The sequence below is a fragment of the Galleria mellonella genome, unplaced genomic scaffold (genome assembly GCF_026898425.1).
Source record: "Galleria mellonella isolate WM207_F2 unplaced genomic scaffold, CSIRO_AGI_GalMel_v1 utg803, whole genome shotgun sequence".
NCBI lineage: Eukaryota > Metazoa > Arthropoda > Insecta > Lepidoptera > Pyralidae > Galleria > Galleria mellonella.
In genome coordinates this window covers 372,851-389,753 of record NW_026442160.1, presented here as the reverse complement: position 1 = coordinate 389,753, position 16,903 = coordinate 372,851, and the positions used below count along the sequence as shown (strand labels likewise).

Here is a 16,903-nt window from a genome sequence, read left to right as displayed (position 1 = left end):
CACGTCTCATCATTTTAGCTGTCTCGTCATTATTCTCTGCTGAACATAGGTATCCCCTATAGACTGCCGTAAAGAACAGTCCTGAGCCACCTGCATCCACCGATTCCCTGCATGGCATTTCAGGTTGTCACTCCATTTAGTAGAGGATCGTCCTACACTACGTGTGCCCGCCATAATGCATGGTACAAGTCTGAAATGCCAAATTGTGTCCCAAGCCTATTTCAATAAATAACAGAAAATAAATAGAATGATAGAATATATAAAATAACAATTGCACATGTCGATTTTTATAAGTTTATTAATAAATATACGAAATACAATGAAAATATTCGCATGTATCTATCAAAATAAGATCTTGTTCAAAATACATAATGATAATATTGAGTGTTTATCAAAATACAATATCTTGTCCAAAACATATAACAATAATACTGAGTAATTATCAAAACAGATTCTTTCTCCTCTAAAACAAGTGAACATCAAAAGAGTAAGATCTCAGACAAAATGATTATTGAACATTAAAATGTTTGTAAATATTACTATAAAAATATATTTAAAATGTATCATATCCATTAGTGGAGTAATTTTTATTCGAACAGTATCACTTATTAGAATAACATATTACGGTCTTTTTTTCTTTTCCCTTCTACCCATAGGTTATGTGGAAGAGATCGCAGCGAAAAAACGGCCTATTGTACCACTTTCTATTATTATTAATCAAATTGTGCAATAAAGAGTAAATAAAAATATTTAAATTTATTAAATAGAAACTACAATCGCGTAGGCACGGTTACCTGCTTCGCCTATTAATACAGTCAGCATGTGAGTTACTTGTACGCTGTGTTTGGATTTAAAGGGTAAGATACTGCAGCGAAACTGCTGAATAATATAACTCAGATCTTATCTCATGGGGAAGCATAAGTAAAGACTGGCGAGTCTGATTTAGAGTAAAATAAACCTTGTTGCAAGTCTTAATCTGTTATTATCAAACAGATTGTAAACTCAATTGATATTTAGCACCATTCAATATCTCTAAAGTTAAAAATCCAAAATATTACAATGACACGATTATACTGCCTTTAGATAGCTATTTTTAAACTTATTTTTTCTTGGAATTGCGTCAGAACTGCTTGAGTTAGAATTATTAATGGTACTTACTGAACTATCAAATAAAAATTTTAGCGACTAGTTTACGAAATGGTACCTCAGAATCTGACACCATTGAATAAAAAGAAAAATATTACATAAAAATAATTAAAAAACAAACAAAAAATCATTTGTCCTTCAAGCTCACAGGTCTTTGCCTTTTTCTTCTGAAGAAATCGAAATAAACACAAGTGCCGACAACCACAAATATAGATCCTATCACATGTAAATAAGTTATGTTATTCTTAAAAACTATACTGGATATTAATAATGATATAAATTTCCTTAATGTCAATATAAAAGTAACAGTCACCGCTGTTTCTTTAGTGGCTAAAGTGTGGACGGAATGTGTACAGTAAAACTGAGAGATGATGTTCAAGACTATCAGTATCCAGGTATCGTACGTCAGACTCACTGCAGTGTCTTGTAGTTGAGGATATATCCCTAGGAAGAACGGTAGCGGAATTGCGTGCGTATAGAACAGCATCTGAAAGTTTAAGATGTGACTACATAGTTATTATTTTTACACATGAAACAGACCAATGGATATTTACAAGTAAACTGCTATTTAGAATTTGTTAGTGTAAAATTTATTATTCCATGTTCAGAAAAAAGCTGATAGCCCTAACCTGATAGAAACTGTACTAACACTGATACACTGATAGAAACTGTCACCTATAGGCATGAACAGCACATGGATATCATAGAATGCATTGTAATACCATGAGAGTACTCCATTTTATATTGCTATTCTTAAGGACTAAGATGTAATTTAAGCCTCTGTAGCCTGTAATTTTAATAAGTTATTAAAATAATTTGCAATTTGATGGAACTTTACATTGTATTTATTATATTAATACTATTAAACTGAAATGACATAATACTTGACCCAATTAATAGGAATTTGCCATGTAGATTTCTTATTATTCTGGTATTACAAATGTAAAGAATGTTTGTTACCTTATAGTGCCTCAACAGCTTAACTAATTACTATAAAATTTGGTATACATATACCATATGGGATGGAGAAAGAAGCTACTTAGAACTAAAATCATGGACAGGGGGGAAGGGATTGTTAATAATGGGATTTAACAGTTCCATTGCTAGCAATGTACCCTTATCAGGTCGACCACCATGTGGTTCACTCTGGAAACCATCGTGGTTGAGTCTCACAGAATTCTTCATACAGGTCAGTTAGACCTGCTTTCACCCTTATCTATCAACTCTTACTGGTACCCTGCCAGTGTATACCTATAGCGCAGGGGTTACCATTCCATTTTCACATATTAAAAAAAATCATAGATAAAATCTAGTAGTATAAAAATAATTATACCTCATCAGGATGTTTCCCATACTTTGCATACAACAACTCTTGTTGCAATCCAGTAAATGCTCCCGTAATTAATGTAGACAATAGTATGGCAACACCAATGCACCAATATATAAACTTTCCTTTATTCTCCACAGTTGGTGCTCCTCCATACATCGCAAGGGCGACACCAATACTTATTAGAACTGATCCAATGGCATTTGTCATCCTTGGATATTGTTTTTTTACATAACAGTAGACTAACATGCTGGCTGGTGATGAAGCAGATCTGAAGAAAAATAAACACTTCATAATAATGTCACTTATTTGCAATGAAACTTTATAGTGATATTGCTTTTGCCTACAATTTCGTACACATGAATTTTGAAAGTAAATAACGATTTTAAGATGGTATATAAGGATTAAGAATTTTAATTAATTTAATTTTTTAGGTTTTTTTTATGATACGTACTTAATTTTAATTTATTTTTACTTATTCCAAATTAATTTATATTGTTACTGACAATAGCTGTGACATGCATGTGAGCTGCACACATTACTGGACAGTACTTAGACATGGCAGGCAACATTACTTTATTTTTCTAAAACAAATGTAGACTAAGTTACTCCTTAGTACATCAGCTACCTGCCAATAAAATTCCCATCAAAATCGGTCCAGCCATTTCAGAGATTAGCCGGAACAAACAGACAGACAAAAATTGTAAAAAAAATTATTTTGGAGTACGTACCATATATATATTCATATACATCTAAAAAACGATTATTTCAATATTACAAAAAGACACTCCAATTTCATTTATATGTATTTATTCAAAAATGCATACATTAAGTTTACATAAATTAAAATTTTTCTTTTCTTCATCTTATAAAATAATTAGGGGGAAAGGGATAGTTAGTAATGGAGACTAAAATTCCATTGCTAGCAATATACCCAACCAAGGCAACCTCCTCGTGGTTCCCCCTGGAAATTATTATTGTTAATTCCTGATGAATTCATCATGATGGGCTAACTGGCCTATTTTCATTCTCATCGATCACCCTTCACTGGTGCTCCACCAGCGTATCCCATTAGCGCAGGCAGGGTTACCATTCCATTTTCATCCACCAAAAAATAAATAAAATAATTACCTTATAATCATATGGAGGGTAGAAGGCACATGCAAAGCATATACATAATTATTAGCTACACTTGTGATGAAAAACAATGTAATTAGAAATGCATACTGCTTCAATGGTATTTTTGGTTTTATCTATAAAGAAATAACAAAATATTAGGAAAAAATCTAGATATACTAATTTATAATAAAATATATCTTAATTCTTGTATTTGTTCCACAGTATTTTAATTATTATTTATTTACAGACAGGCAAACATATTTGAAATACATTTGATAATTAATAAAGAATAAATTATTAAATATTACAAAATATTTAAAATAAAATAATCGAAATTCTACGTGATTTATATCTAAATACTACTAAAAATCATGCATAAACATAAGGTGAGAATGTAAAAACAAATTACCGAGCCAAATTTTGCAGTAACTACAAAACCCTGGAGGGAAATAAAAAAGAATTGTAGGAATGTTATTAAATTAGCACTGTCAGGTATCCTTTCCATTAAAATTTCCATAAGAAAAGCACTAGCACAACACCCGACAAAAACTTTAACGATGTTTTCTATAGATTCCATTTTATATCAAGTTTTAAAAGTTACTGTTTGTTTGATTACACTTCTACTATTTTATTATTAAAACAGAATGATAATACATAAGTAACATTTTAAAAACACGCACGAAAATTTTCATAAATATAATTAGTAAAATATATTTCATTGATTTAGGAAATAAATTTAAAATCAATTAGAATAAAAAAATATATAAACAACTTATAAGCTATTCAGTCAACTTTCTAACTTTGCTGTCAATCAATCATTCATTCATGACATTTCGTTAACCAAAACTGAGTGACGGATAATTGACGTTTAATTTTTTTTATAGATAATTCATGACTGAGGCAAAAGAACTTTATTTATATAGGTTCTAAAACCAGTTGCTTTTTTTTTAAGTTTGTTACATCATAACTTCGACATTTATAAATAGATTTGGAAAATTCTTTTTTATTTGAAAGAAATTATTAATTATAGAAACTAAGATGACGGATATAATAACATTTGTGTTGATAGTTTTCAGTCCAAACCGTCTGGAGTATATGATATATTCTTTTAATAATACATTACAAACTTTCAAATAAACATATGGGATAAGAAAATTGTAACAACAGTAGACAGATTTGAGAAATAAGAGGAAAAAAAATTAAGGCAAAAAATGTAAATGTCAAAAAAAAAGTGTAAATAAAAACGCAATAGTTATCGATGTTTTTAATTGATTTTCTGTTTATTTTTACTTAAAAAAAATGTGACTCCGCCATCTTTTCTCACTAGTGTATACCGGTAGCGTAGGCTGATTTACCATTCCATCGTCACTCTATAAAAAAATAACCCTAGTAAACTTGTCAGTGATATTTTCACGATATATTTATAGATGTCGATAGGCTGATGATACTATATCTAATGCCTTAGTACTTTACATATTTTTGTATCTTTATTAAGCGATCAAACTACATTGTACAAAATACATACATACTTCGAATCGCACTTGGCAAATTTTCGGGAGACCGTGAATATAAACTTTTTTGAGGACGGCATCTGCACACCTGCAATGCCTTTAGTGTTGTGGGTGATCATGGGCGGCGGTAGTCACTTATCACCAGGTGAGCCGCATGCTCGTTTGCCCCCTGTGTTGTAAGAAAAAAAAAAACTATATCGATCATGAGCGAGTTCATACTTTCCATCAAATTTTCGTGGGCCGTCATAAACTTGTTTTTAGCCATTCTAAGTTGTATACCTGGTCTAAAAAAAAAAAAAAAAACCTCCTTAAAAAGATGTATTATGTACTTTCAGATACTTTTGCGTATAGTTTAAAGATCCTAGTGAAGAGACTATATGATTCTGAGGTGTACACCCCCTTCATCCTCCCTTTTTTATGCAATTTAGAATGGCACACACACTAACGGTCTACCTGATGGAATGTGGTAACCGTCGCCTATAGACATGGACGGTACCATGGACTTAAGAGTATTGTTTCGCTCATGATACCCTCCATGCGTTGGGGGGAGAAGAATTGTTAGTAATGGGGACGTTAATCCCCACTGCTAGTAATATACCCTGCCAGGTCGACCTCCACGTGGTCGTCCTGGAAAATCATTGTGACTGAATATTGTCAAATTCGTCGCGGTGGGCCAACTGATCTGACTTCATCCTCAGCTATCATCCTTCACTGTTGCCCCGCCGATGTAAACTAATAGCATGGGCGGGGTTACCATTTCATTATCATCCATAAAAAAAACTTCCATGCGTTGCCATTTCTGAGGACTAAAGACTAACAGTAAAAGTATGAATTAATACGCTGGGTTTTTTTAAATAAGGTCCCAGTTTTGAAAATTTTTGATGATTGTTTTTTGCAATCTATAGGGTTTATTTTTGTGTTGATCCCATATGAATTTTGTCACGATTTAAGACGTTACTTCCTTAAGGAGCGAAGTCTTAAATTTATATCAATATGAGTCAAACTTCATTGATGATCAAAAGTTCAAACTAACGACATTTCGAATGACGTGTTGCGTGAAGTCGAGTCGAGTCGAGTTGAGTAATCGGTGAGAAGGCAAGTAAGCCGCTAGTGGAGAGCGGCGACAGCGAGTTCGCGTTGTCGCGTCGAGTTCAAAGGACGTATTGCGTCGTTCGCATCAAAATGTTACGATTTCACATATCGAAAACTTCAGTGCCTTAAATTTAACGACTGATATTTTTATATAGAAAATATTTTAACAGTTTTTCCGTGTTACGTGCCAGTTTTAACTTTGTGTTGTGCGTGTTTTACGAATAATAGGCTTCGATTTTTCACAATTGAGTGCACAATGCAAACGATTTTGAATTTTATGTCTACGTTTAGTGTGTGCGATTTGGTACTGTTGGAAAAATGTTGACAGGATTCCTTGTGGTTTCTCTTGTAGTTTTAAATTTAATTTCGACAGGTAAGTGACTTTAGTAGTTTTACAAGTGTTTATTATTTAAATTTGAATGAATATTGACAATCAAAGCAAGCAGCGTGGCCCGTGGTCTTAGCTCGTTCAAAAGGACAAAATAAAAAAAAAAAACTAAAACTGTTAAATAAAATCATAAATTAAAGAAAGATAAGCGTTATAGATATGTATCTATGTATGTATTAAGAATAGTGGGTAATCTTAGTAGGAAATCAACGTGTTCTTACAAATATAAAATTAAATTATTTGTTTTTACGCAATATCACGTGTCTAGGTAAAAGAATACCAAATTATTAGATATAACTAACTTTACACCCGTTAGCTACCCACCTACTTCATACACGTGGATTTTAAAAGTAGGAACACTAACAAAATAGACTTACCATTTCTAGATGACGTTTTAAAATAAAACATATACCTACCAATTCAGGAACACAATTGTTAAAACCGCATCCAATTTTGGTGTAGTCGTCTTTTCGTGATGCTGTAACAAACTACGACAAAGAAAATTTTAAAAAAATATTGCTAAGGCTTTTATTGGTCTTTTAAAATCCCTCATAGCAATTTTACTCAAACATTTCCCAAGTATATACATCGTCTATTTAGAATTTTATTTCGCTTACCTATTAGTAAGGTAAGTGAGGTAAGTGCTTAGGGTAAATGACATTAATTTAGACATTAGTTTACATTAATTAGTACAACTAGTTTCATATTTGATTGTTTAGTAATTACCTAATTATGTCTCTTTCGAATATTTTTAAGGTGAAAATCGACGATATTTTGTTCTGTAAATTACACGATTGGTTGATTGGTAGATAGATACGTTTTTAAATTGATTTTCATGATTAATTGCAGTTTTGTTTTATGTATGATAATGAAATGGTAACCTTGTCTGCGCTAACGGTATACGCTGGCGGGGCACCAATGAGGGATGATAGGTGAGGATGAAAAGGCAAATCAGTTAGGCCATCGTGATGAATACACCTGGGTTTCAACACGATGGTTTCCAGGGGGACCACGTGGAGGTCGACCTGACAGGATATATTGCTAGCAATGAGACTGGTTCTCTGCATTTGATAATAGCTATCGTGATGATTTCATACCGCCATCATTGAACAAGTGTTTTGTAAACAAAATCTTAATTATTTTATTGTGAAGTGGGTAGAAGCTAAATAATATGGGTAAGTACTTATACGTCTTAAAAATGAGTAGTATCTTAATTCAACTGTATTGTTTATGTGTAGGTATATTACGTGAATGTATAGGTACTTATCTATCTATCAATCCTATTTAAGAGCTGCGCTGTTGTCGGTGGAGCTCTTGCCACTCACTACGATTTTCAGCGAGTCTCTTCACCTCTTGATACGACACGACACCAACTCCAGGGGGGAAAGGGATTGTTAGCAATGGAGTTTGACAGTCCCATTGCTAGCTATATGCCTTATTAGGTCGACCTCCACGTGGTTCCCTCTGGAAACCATCGTGAACAATTCTTGTTGAATTCGTCACGATGGGCTAACTGACCTGCTTCATCCTCACCTATCATCCTTCACTGGTGCCCCGCCGGTGTATACTGATAGCACGGGTGGAGTTACCATTTCATTATCATCCATTAAAAAAAAAAAGACACCAACTCCAACGTTCCTTGATCTGCCTGATGTTACTATGCCTTGGTCTCCCTCTTCTCCTCCTTCCTTCTATCTTACCTTCTATTATAATGTTCATAAGTTCCTTGTGTCGTCAAGTGTCCCAACATTTTTCCCCTTCTGTCCTCAATAGTTAGTTAAATACTTATATATAAATATTTTTATTGGATAATAATGAAATGGCAATCCCGCCCGCGCTTACGGTATACACTGGCGGGGCACCAGTGAGAGATGACAGGTGAGAATGAAAAGGCAGGTCAGTTAGCCCATCGTGATGAATACACCTGGGATTCAGCACGATGGTTTCCAGTCAGGTCTCGTCACGTGGTCCCCACGTGGAGGTCGACCTGACAGGGTATATTGTTAGCAATGAGACTGGTAGTCTGCTTTACTAACAATCCCTTCCTACATGTTTAGTAAAGAATTGAAATATCCTACTTATTAATCGAGTTGTACAGTTGAATCTCGATTATTCGAATCAAATAAACCAGGAATATTTCATATAATCTTAAATCCGGATAATCGTAAATAATTAAAATTAAATATTAAAATTTTATTAATTAATTAAATTTTAATATTTTTATTTTTATGTAAAAGGTTTTACATAGGTCATTTAGACAATACGATATAAAAAAAAATTACAAATTATAAAGATAATAGATTACATAATACCAATTTTACCCAATTAATACATAATACCATTTCTAAATCGGTAATTAGAACCGAGAAAAATAAGTCCGGATAATCGAATATTCGGTTAATCGATGTTCGGATAATTGAAATTTTACTGTCATACTACTATTGGATGTCAGCTCGACTTCATGCCAGCATTATGTCATATGGTCGGTATAATTATACGTTTATTAACATTGTCATTAATTTATATTGAAGTAGGATATAAAAAAGAAATAAATTTCAAGAGCTAGTCGAGGCGTGCATATCTACATTTCGTGCGCAATGCGTTATAATTTTATTGTGCTGTGTACAGATTAAAATCTTAATCGATGTTATAGGTGCGCGTGCGCATTCGTTACACCTACGTACGTGTAATCGGTTCACTGACAGCTAACGACGGGAAATGTTCATGCTATGCTCCTAGGAATATTTTAAATAAGGGAAAAATGTATGAAAGCTTAATAGTTACTGACAAAATATATCCTGTAACTGCTGAACCCATATATGACGATTTATCTAACGTATTCAGATATACAAGGGCGAGGGTTTAAAAGGTCCTCCGCCACAAACTGTGTAGCATGGCAGGGGGGAAGGGATTGCTAGTAATGAGATCTGACAGAACCATTAACAATAAAAGGTCGACCTCCACGCATTTCTCCCTGTCTGTCTGAAACTGGCATGGTTAATTTTTGATGAAATCATCACGATAGGCTAACTGACCTGACCTGCTTCATCCTCATCTATCATCCTTCACTGGTGCCCTGTCAACGTATACCGATAGCAGAGAAAGTATTCTATTTTCATCCATTTAAAAAAAAATGTAGCATGGGACTCCCCTAAACTATTAAGCATAAAGGCATAAAATTTTGCATAGGATCATAGATAATAAATACTTTTTTTTTTAAATCACAGGAGTTCCATATTTCCGGTTCAAAATTGGCGATAATAAAGTATCTAATACGCATAAAAATAAATACTGTTAAATTCGCCTTATTTTAGAAGTCAAAAATCACATAAATTTTCAATACAGTTACATTTCAATACTGGCTTTATTGTCTGTCAACAACAAGCATTTCTCTGTAGTAGTAAATAGAACAAGCACAACTATAGAATTTAGATTAGATTCCACAACTTTTATATCGAGAGTGGTGAGAATCCATTAAATCTCTTAAAAACAAAAAAAAAAATATACAATTTGAAATGGCAAACAAGCTGACTGCCCACCTGATGCGCATCAGATGGGCCGCCATGGTAACAGTGGACATGAGCAGTACCATGTACATTACAGGGTAACAGGGGGGGGGGGGGCTAGCAATATGCCTTATTAGGTCGACCTCCACGTGGTTCTCCCTGGAAACCATCGTGAACAATTCTTGTTGAGTTCGTCACGATGGGTTAACTGACCTACTTCATCCTCACCTATCATCCTTCACTGGTGCCCCGCCGGTGTATACCGATGGCGCGGTTGGGATTACCATTCTATTGTGACCCATTAAAAAAAACAGAGTAATAGGGGTTGCCAACCTTTTGAAGTGCCAACAATAAATAGTACTTGCATAAATAAAGTTTGGCGCCTAATCCTCGTTAATTGATTCAGAACGATTTCTATTTTTTTTTTATAATATAAATAATATTGGCGTATGGAATTAAAGAGTCGCAGCTTCACATCCAAAGAGCTGCATGTGGCTCGCGAGCAGCAGGTTGCCGACCCCTGGCATAGAAGATAATTATATTAATTTGAGATATTATAATCATGCACAAATGAATGTTAAGTGTAAACAATGTACTCAGTATCGTAAACAGGAATTCCCTGATGTTTAATATAGGTATTGTTGCTTATTTACAGATTGATATATTCCCGGTTATTCCCCGTCCCTTCGTTTGAACGATGTGAGGAGATTTCATTGTATTTTTAGAACAGATGAACTCAGAATTAGAAAGAAGCGCATTTGAATCGAACAAATTAATTTTAAATAAGACGTGCTTAAGAATTTTAATGTCCTACAACGAGTCGAAACTATATTAAATAATCTACGAGCAGATGCAGCGATTTTGGCTGTGTTCTCCTTTCCATCTGACTTAAAAAAAGATGTTCCTAGTTCTACTGTTTCCGTAATTATGTGCCTATGTATATATTTTTTTTAAAGATGATAATGGAATGGTAACCCCACCTGCGCTATTGGCATGTGTTAGGTCAGATGGCTCATCGTGACTAATAATAAAGTATTAACCACTATGGTTTCTAGCAGGAACCACGTGGAGGTCGACTTGATATTGTTAACAAAATGGTTACTAGTTTGTTTCATTCGTGTTTCAACCATGTCTGTGTTTCGGTTTGAAGTTGTATAAAAAAAAAACACCTAGTCCTCAGGAATGGCAACGCATGGGGGTACATGGGCAAACAATGTCCATGGTACTTTTTCACCACTTTCCATCAGGTGGGCCGTGTGTATTCTAAGTTGTATAAAAAAAATAGTTCATTTGACAATCCCTTTTTCACCTGTGTATTATGCATTTGACATCGTCACTAATTCTTAATGACTTCTGATTTTTTTTATCAGAAGTCTACACACTATATTTTGTGTAGATCAAAGTTGGTTTTTTGGGGACCAAATATTAGATTTACATCTAGGTGATTTAGTGACAATATCTACTGTCAAGAACTGATTAACGGCATATTTAGGTGAATGGCACCGCACTAATAATGGTCGTGTAGCTATAGCCCAAAGTCCATTTACTTTTTTTTCTGACGGTTTTATGGTGAAGCATTATAGTACAGTTAGCATCAGAAGTGACCAATACAATCTAGAGCGTCTACCATGAAATGAAATTCCAAAATTTCGGGCTCAATATCGTGTTTTTGTTCATACCGAAATCAGCCCAGTAAATGAAGCTTAACATTTTGTTCGTCATTGAATCCTACCATAACAGTCCAAAGGAACGACATTTTAATCAGTATGTATTATATTACGTAATTTACATAATAACATCAAATTTATGTTTCGTTCGGTCTCGAAGTTTCAGAAAATATTTCATGGTAGAACCTCTGGTTTCTAATATCCTTCAGAACTCCATACCTATAAACAAGATTTGCGTCTACTCGTAAATTAGATGCAAATCGTAAAAGATCAAAATTAGCTGATCATGTACAAAGTCTTGTAACGATGTACAGGGATTTCCTAAATCTGTAAATTGTAGATTACTTTTGACGTTGACTGTATCTAGTGACGTTTATATAATAGATGTATTCTTGGTACCTATAGTACTCGTGTCACGCATCATGGTCACATTTTATATATCAACCTGGCTTAATTGTGTTATGGATGTGATTCGTTCAGGCAATTTAGTCAATTGAAGCTTTTTTTATTGGTAGGCAACACCAGCCTTTGATTTCTTGTTTATCTTCTTGCTCTGCAGTAAAAAATATTATGTATTTCATTCGCACTAGACGTGGAAAAGATTGTTGTGTATTGAACAAATTTTGAATGGCTGTTATTTGTTTATTTATAAAGAATCTCAACAGCGCATTTATTTACAATTTAGTACACAAATCTTATACATATATTAAAATTAAGCCAGTTATAATGTAATCGTTAAAGTGACTTTATTGAGAGGAAAACAAACAAGTTACAGAAACATGATACTCAGCAGCAATCAATAATGTTAAAGTAGAATTGAAAGCAATAACTCAACAGGTAATCGGGGAAAAATATATATGTACTTTAATTAAATAAAAACATCATAATTATTATTATAAGATAATTATTGATCTTTTTATTTAATTAATCTAATTTATTCAACATATTTGCTTCAAGGTTTTACAATCAAGGATAATTTGTTTATGGCTATTACACGTGGGCATAAGATTTTGAATTTAAATCTCCATCAGTCCGTCATTATGTTTGGAAATGTTCTCTTACTCATACTGCTGCAACTACCTACTAAGGTAAAGCTGGTCTCTTATATTAAAAGAGTTATTAGAACCCTTGTTTTATCAAGAGGTCCAGAGGATCCACTCGGAGATGATTGTAGTGTAATTGATTTAAGGTTTCATTAAGCTATCACTGCTTTTAATTTCAGTTCCATAACTTTTTACCTTCTGAGCTATAACTTGCTTTAGCATAACAATGATATACTTAAATGTATGTAACCACAGATAATCGACATTAACAACCAAATTTGCAAAATGTGCAAAAAAAAGCAAAGTAACGTCGTGACTCACAAGTAACTTGATAAAGAGTCAATTAAAAAACTGATACGTATGATGTTAATCATGAGTCCGAGGACAATTTAAATGTAAGAACTCTGTATAAACTAGAGGAACGCTGCAGCCCATCCCTTGCCATCCTTTAGTCGTCTCTTACGATATCCACGGTAAAAGGAAGGGATGATGATGATGATATTCTATGCCGGCACCGACATGGTGAAAATTATTCTTAGTAACTACTTATTTATAGCATTCCGCTAGATTGGCAAAATATTATATTTTTTGTCTAGCCACGATCAACTGGACTAATAGTTGCGATCGACCGGATGGCCAGCCCTGGACTGGAGGATATTACCTAGAGATAATCAATATCCAAACCAAAATTTTCGAAGGTAATCAAGGTACAGCTGTGATTCGTAACTGTTCGTGATGTAAGCTGATATCAGCTAGTACTAGTGATGCAACTAAAGTAGCACTTGGTTCTTAACAGTTACAAAACTAGTATTTTTGATGCTAATCACGCACTCGGCCAACCAAGAACCATTTAACTACTGTGGAACGATACCACGTGTGGGCCAAAGTTGTTGAAAGGAAAAGGTTTTGTAATTGAGAAAGTTCCCTACGTTCGTTTCAATTACTTGGACGTGATTTTATTTTAACTTCGCTTTAAATCTGTTAGTTGTGATGTAGCCGGATAGTTGGAGTCATTCATGTTTAACATAATGTTCAGACAGGTGGAGGCGTTTTGGGCTTGGTTGTTGTAGCTATTTTTGGCTTGTCTGTCAAACTCATGAATAGATGTGTATAAACTATTACCGGATCATTTGTCAAACTTATGAATAGGGCTATTTGTAGGGACTGCTGTGTTTTAGTTATTCGCTTCACAAATTTCTACGGCGAATATTATGGGCATGTCGAATAAGTGTTATATTCACCACAAAGATAAAAGTCGATGTTTTTATAAGACAGCATTTTTTATGAGTGAAAATGGAATGGTAACGCCGCCTGCGCTATTGGTATACACTGGCTGGGCATCAGTGAGAGATATTAGGTGAGGATGAAAGCAGATCAGTTAGCCCATTGTGCTGAATTCAGCAAGACTTAATCATAATAGTTTCCAGGGGGAACCGCATGGAGGTCAACCTGATAGGGTACATTGCTAGCAATGGGGTCATTACACCCCATTATTAACAATTCCTTTCCTCCTCCCCAGTATTAGTGTTTGCATGTATTTGCCACTGTAAAGAATTTTCAGTGACTTTTTTGGCTATAGTTGCGGCTATATGTAACGGGATTATCATCTCAATCATAATTCGTCCACTGCTGAACCTAGGCCACTGAAAATAGGTCACACCCATAGGTGGGGGGAGGGTCGCCCTGCACTGCATTTACTGCGTTTACCTGTACGGGGTCGCCACTCAAGAACCTTTCTATTATTATTACGGGATTAGGAAAAGACACAAATATCTTTAATTCACATATCTTACTTAGAACAGAAATGTATACCTATAGTCTTTTCTCAACTTTTATCTAAAAAGGCATTAATCGAAATTCTCGCCTCTAATTCGTAGCAGAATGTACTATCTACCGCAGGCCAGTTGAATAATAATTGAGGTGTTATTAAGTCTTTTATGGTCCTACATGAGTTAAATATTTATTCGACTTCTAATTTATAGTCTGATTTATATTTATACACTGTTAAACAACTATTAATATCCTGTTATTTATTGATCGTCCAAACAATGGTCGTGTTTATGTCAACGTGAGGTAGTTAATCGTTATTCTCAGCAATTAGGATGCTATGTGGACACACAATTAACTGTATTGCAGTAATACCTCGATTGTAGGGTATATTGTATGCTAAACAACTTGGGTGTTAGAGCGGGTTATTTATTTTGCCTTTGAGGAAAATGTCACCCCGTAGTGCCTTTATTTAGTGGTGTTCTGTTTTTTTTCTTTCCATTATTGGGGATAGCATGTAACGAACTACGTGTGTGGTCCCAGCATAGAAGAAACCATTCCTTCCTTTCTTGTAAGTGTCGTAAGAGACGACTAAGGAAATTTAATGGTCAAGAGATGGGCAACAGCGTTCCTCATAAAACGCCACCAAAGCTTAACTGCGGTGCTGTGCTTGCTACGCGTGGTAACTATTGGCAAAATCCTCCTTTCGGGGCAGGCTGATGTTCAGCAGTGGACAGTAGACAGACTGATATAATGATGATGGTATAACGAAAGCTGTAAGCTTGTAACCATCGGTTATAGATATTTCAGCTCGAGTGCGTCATTTGATCTTTGGGCCATTGTCTTTGCAGATTAGTTACCTCCTAGGGTTTGCAAAAGTACTTATTGCTTTTGAAATATCTATACGGTTAAATATAAAATGAAGATAGTAATTCTATAATTTATTTCACTCTTTATGATCTTCGCATGGATTGTGCGGTGCCAATAATATATATGAACAACATAGAGTTATAAACATTATCTTTGGTATGAGATGATTAGACATCAAGAGTTTTCTCTTACAAGATGCTATTCCTAAGAACCAAGGTGAAATTCCGGATGAAGGCGAAACAATTGTCGGAAACGACAAAACACAGTGAGTTCATTAATTTCCTGTGACTTATGTCCATAGACAAAGAACTAAGGTGCTATAATAATACATATTTTATCAGAACCTGCACTTAAACAACATGGAATGGCAAACAAACTGATGGGTAAACACAGGTGGAATATAGGGATTCATGCAAACAAAACTGTTGGCAAGTTGCACAAAGCGACTCATTCATGCGTGCAAACTTCTGGTAAACAGATCATAAATTATGTTATTATATTTTATAGAGCTATTTGAAGGAAATAATATGCGTTGTTGTTGCCAATCACTTCCGATCTTAATTCATTCTAATGAATATTAAGTTATTTTATAACCAAAACACTCAAAATATACATAAGAAAGTCGTCAATGATATTTGGCTGCGTCGCCAAATCGCCTACTTGTTTTAGTATTCCTAAGATGTTGATATTACCTAGACGACAAATTTCCATTCTCTTTAATCTTACATGTATCTTTAATAGCAGCTTCTTCATTAATTTGATCATTATTTCAATCCATTATTGCGACTACGTTTACGTGAATACGAACACTTGTTTTTAGCTGCTCTTAAAAGAAAGAATTTATAATTCATGTGTACTTTTTTTGTGATTTTTTATAAATTTTTTCCAATATGTAGGGTTTACTCCCGGATTGTTCTCTATTCATTGTATGAGTATCTGTTGAAGGTGTCAAAAATTGCTTATTGCAAAGCAGAATTTATTTGCAAACACTACATGTTATGTTATAATCACAAGGTACGTCTTTTTGCAGACAAATGGATTCGCTTTCTAAATGAAAATATTTTTAATATAATATATTCATTGAATTTGATACGAGTATAACATGAAACATCTCATCGACTATGGTGTTTTGTGAATTTTTAATTTTTTTAAATACTTCTAAATAAATTGTTACGAACACAGAATATAATTTGCACCAACTGATAGGAGCAATAACTAACAACATGATAAGAGAGGTGTGAACTAAAAGATGATATGACAAAAATCGAAAAAGAGATTATTAATTTGGTCATTTGGAATGGATGGATGAAAGAATTGCGAAATAATTGTATCGAGCACGAATGAATGGAGATCGACAGTCGGTAAGGGCCGCTCAAGAAGAACCTATGTCAACCAAATAGGCGACGTACTGAAGAAGGGCCAAATTAAAAGTACATGTAACCAGCGAGCGTGTAGCATAATGAATGT

At 34.1% G+C, this 16,903-nt stretch overlaps 2 protein-coding genes across 2 annotated transcripts in view; one reads left to right on the top strand and one right to left on the bottom strand.

The window, feature by feature from the left end:
- Positions 1-280: 280 nt before the first annotated feature.
- LOC113522696 (UDP-xylose and UDP-N-acetylglucosamine transporter-like) lies at positions 281-4,403 on the bottom strand. Its single transcript, XM_026908474.3, has 4 exons — positions 4,002-4,403; positions 3,605-3,726; positions 2,480-2,744; positions 281-1,633 (listed from the first exon to the last, which is right to left on the bottom strand). Exons 1-4 carry the CDS (start codon positions 4,167-4,169, stop codon positions 1,274-1,276), a joined length of 915 nt encoding a protein of 304 aa, XP_026764275.2. The 5' UTR covers positions 4,170-4,403; the 3' UTR covers positions 281-1,273.
- Positions 4,404-6,208: 1,805 nt separating this feature from the next.
- LOC113522500 (uncharacterized) overlaps positions 6,209-16,903 on the top strand; it is a 93,867-nt gene continuing 83,172 nt past the window's right edge. The window contains exon 1 of the mRNA XM_026908199.3: positions 6,209-6,568. Within this exon, the coding sequence (XP_026764000.1) occupies positions 6,514-6,568 (55 nt within the window). The 5' untranslated portion in view covers positions 6,209-6,513. The remainder of the gene's footprint in view (positions 6,569-16,903) is intronic.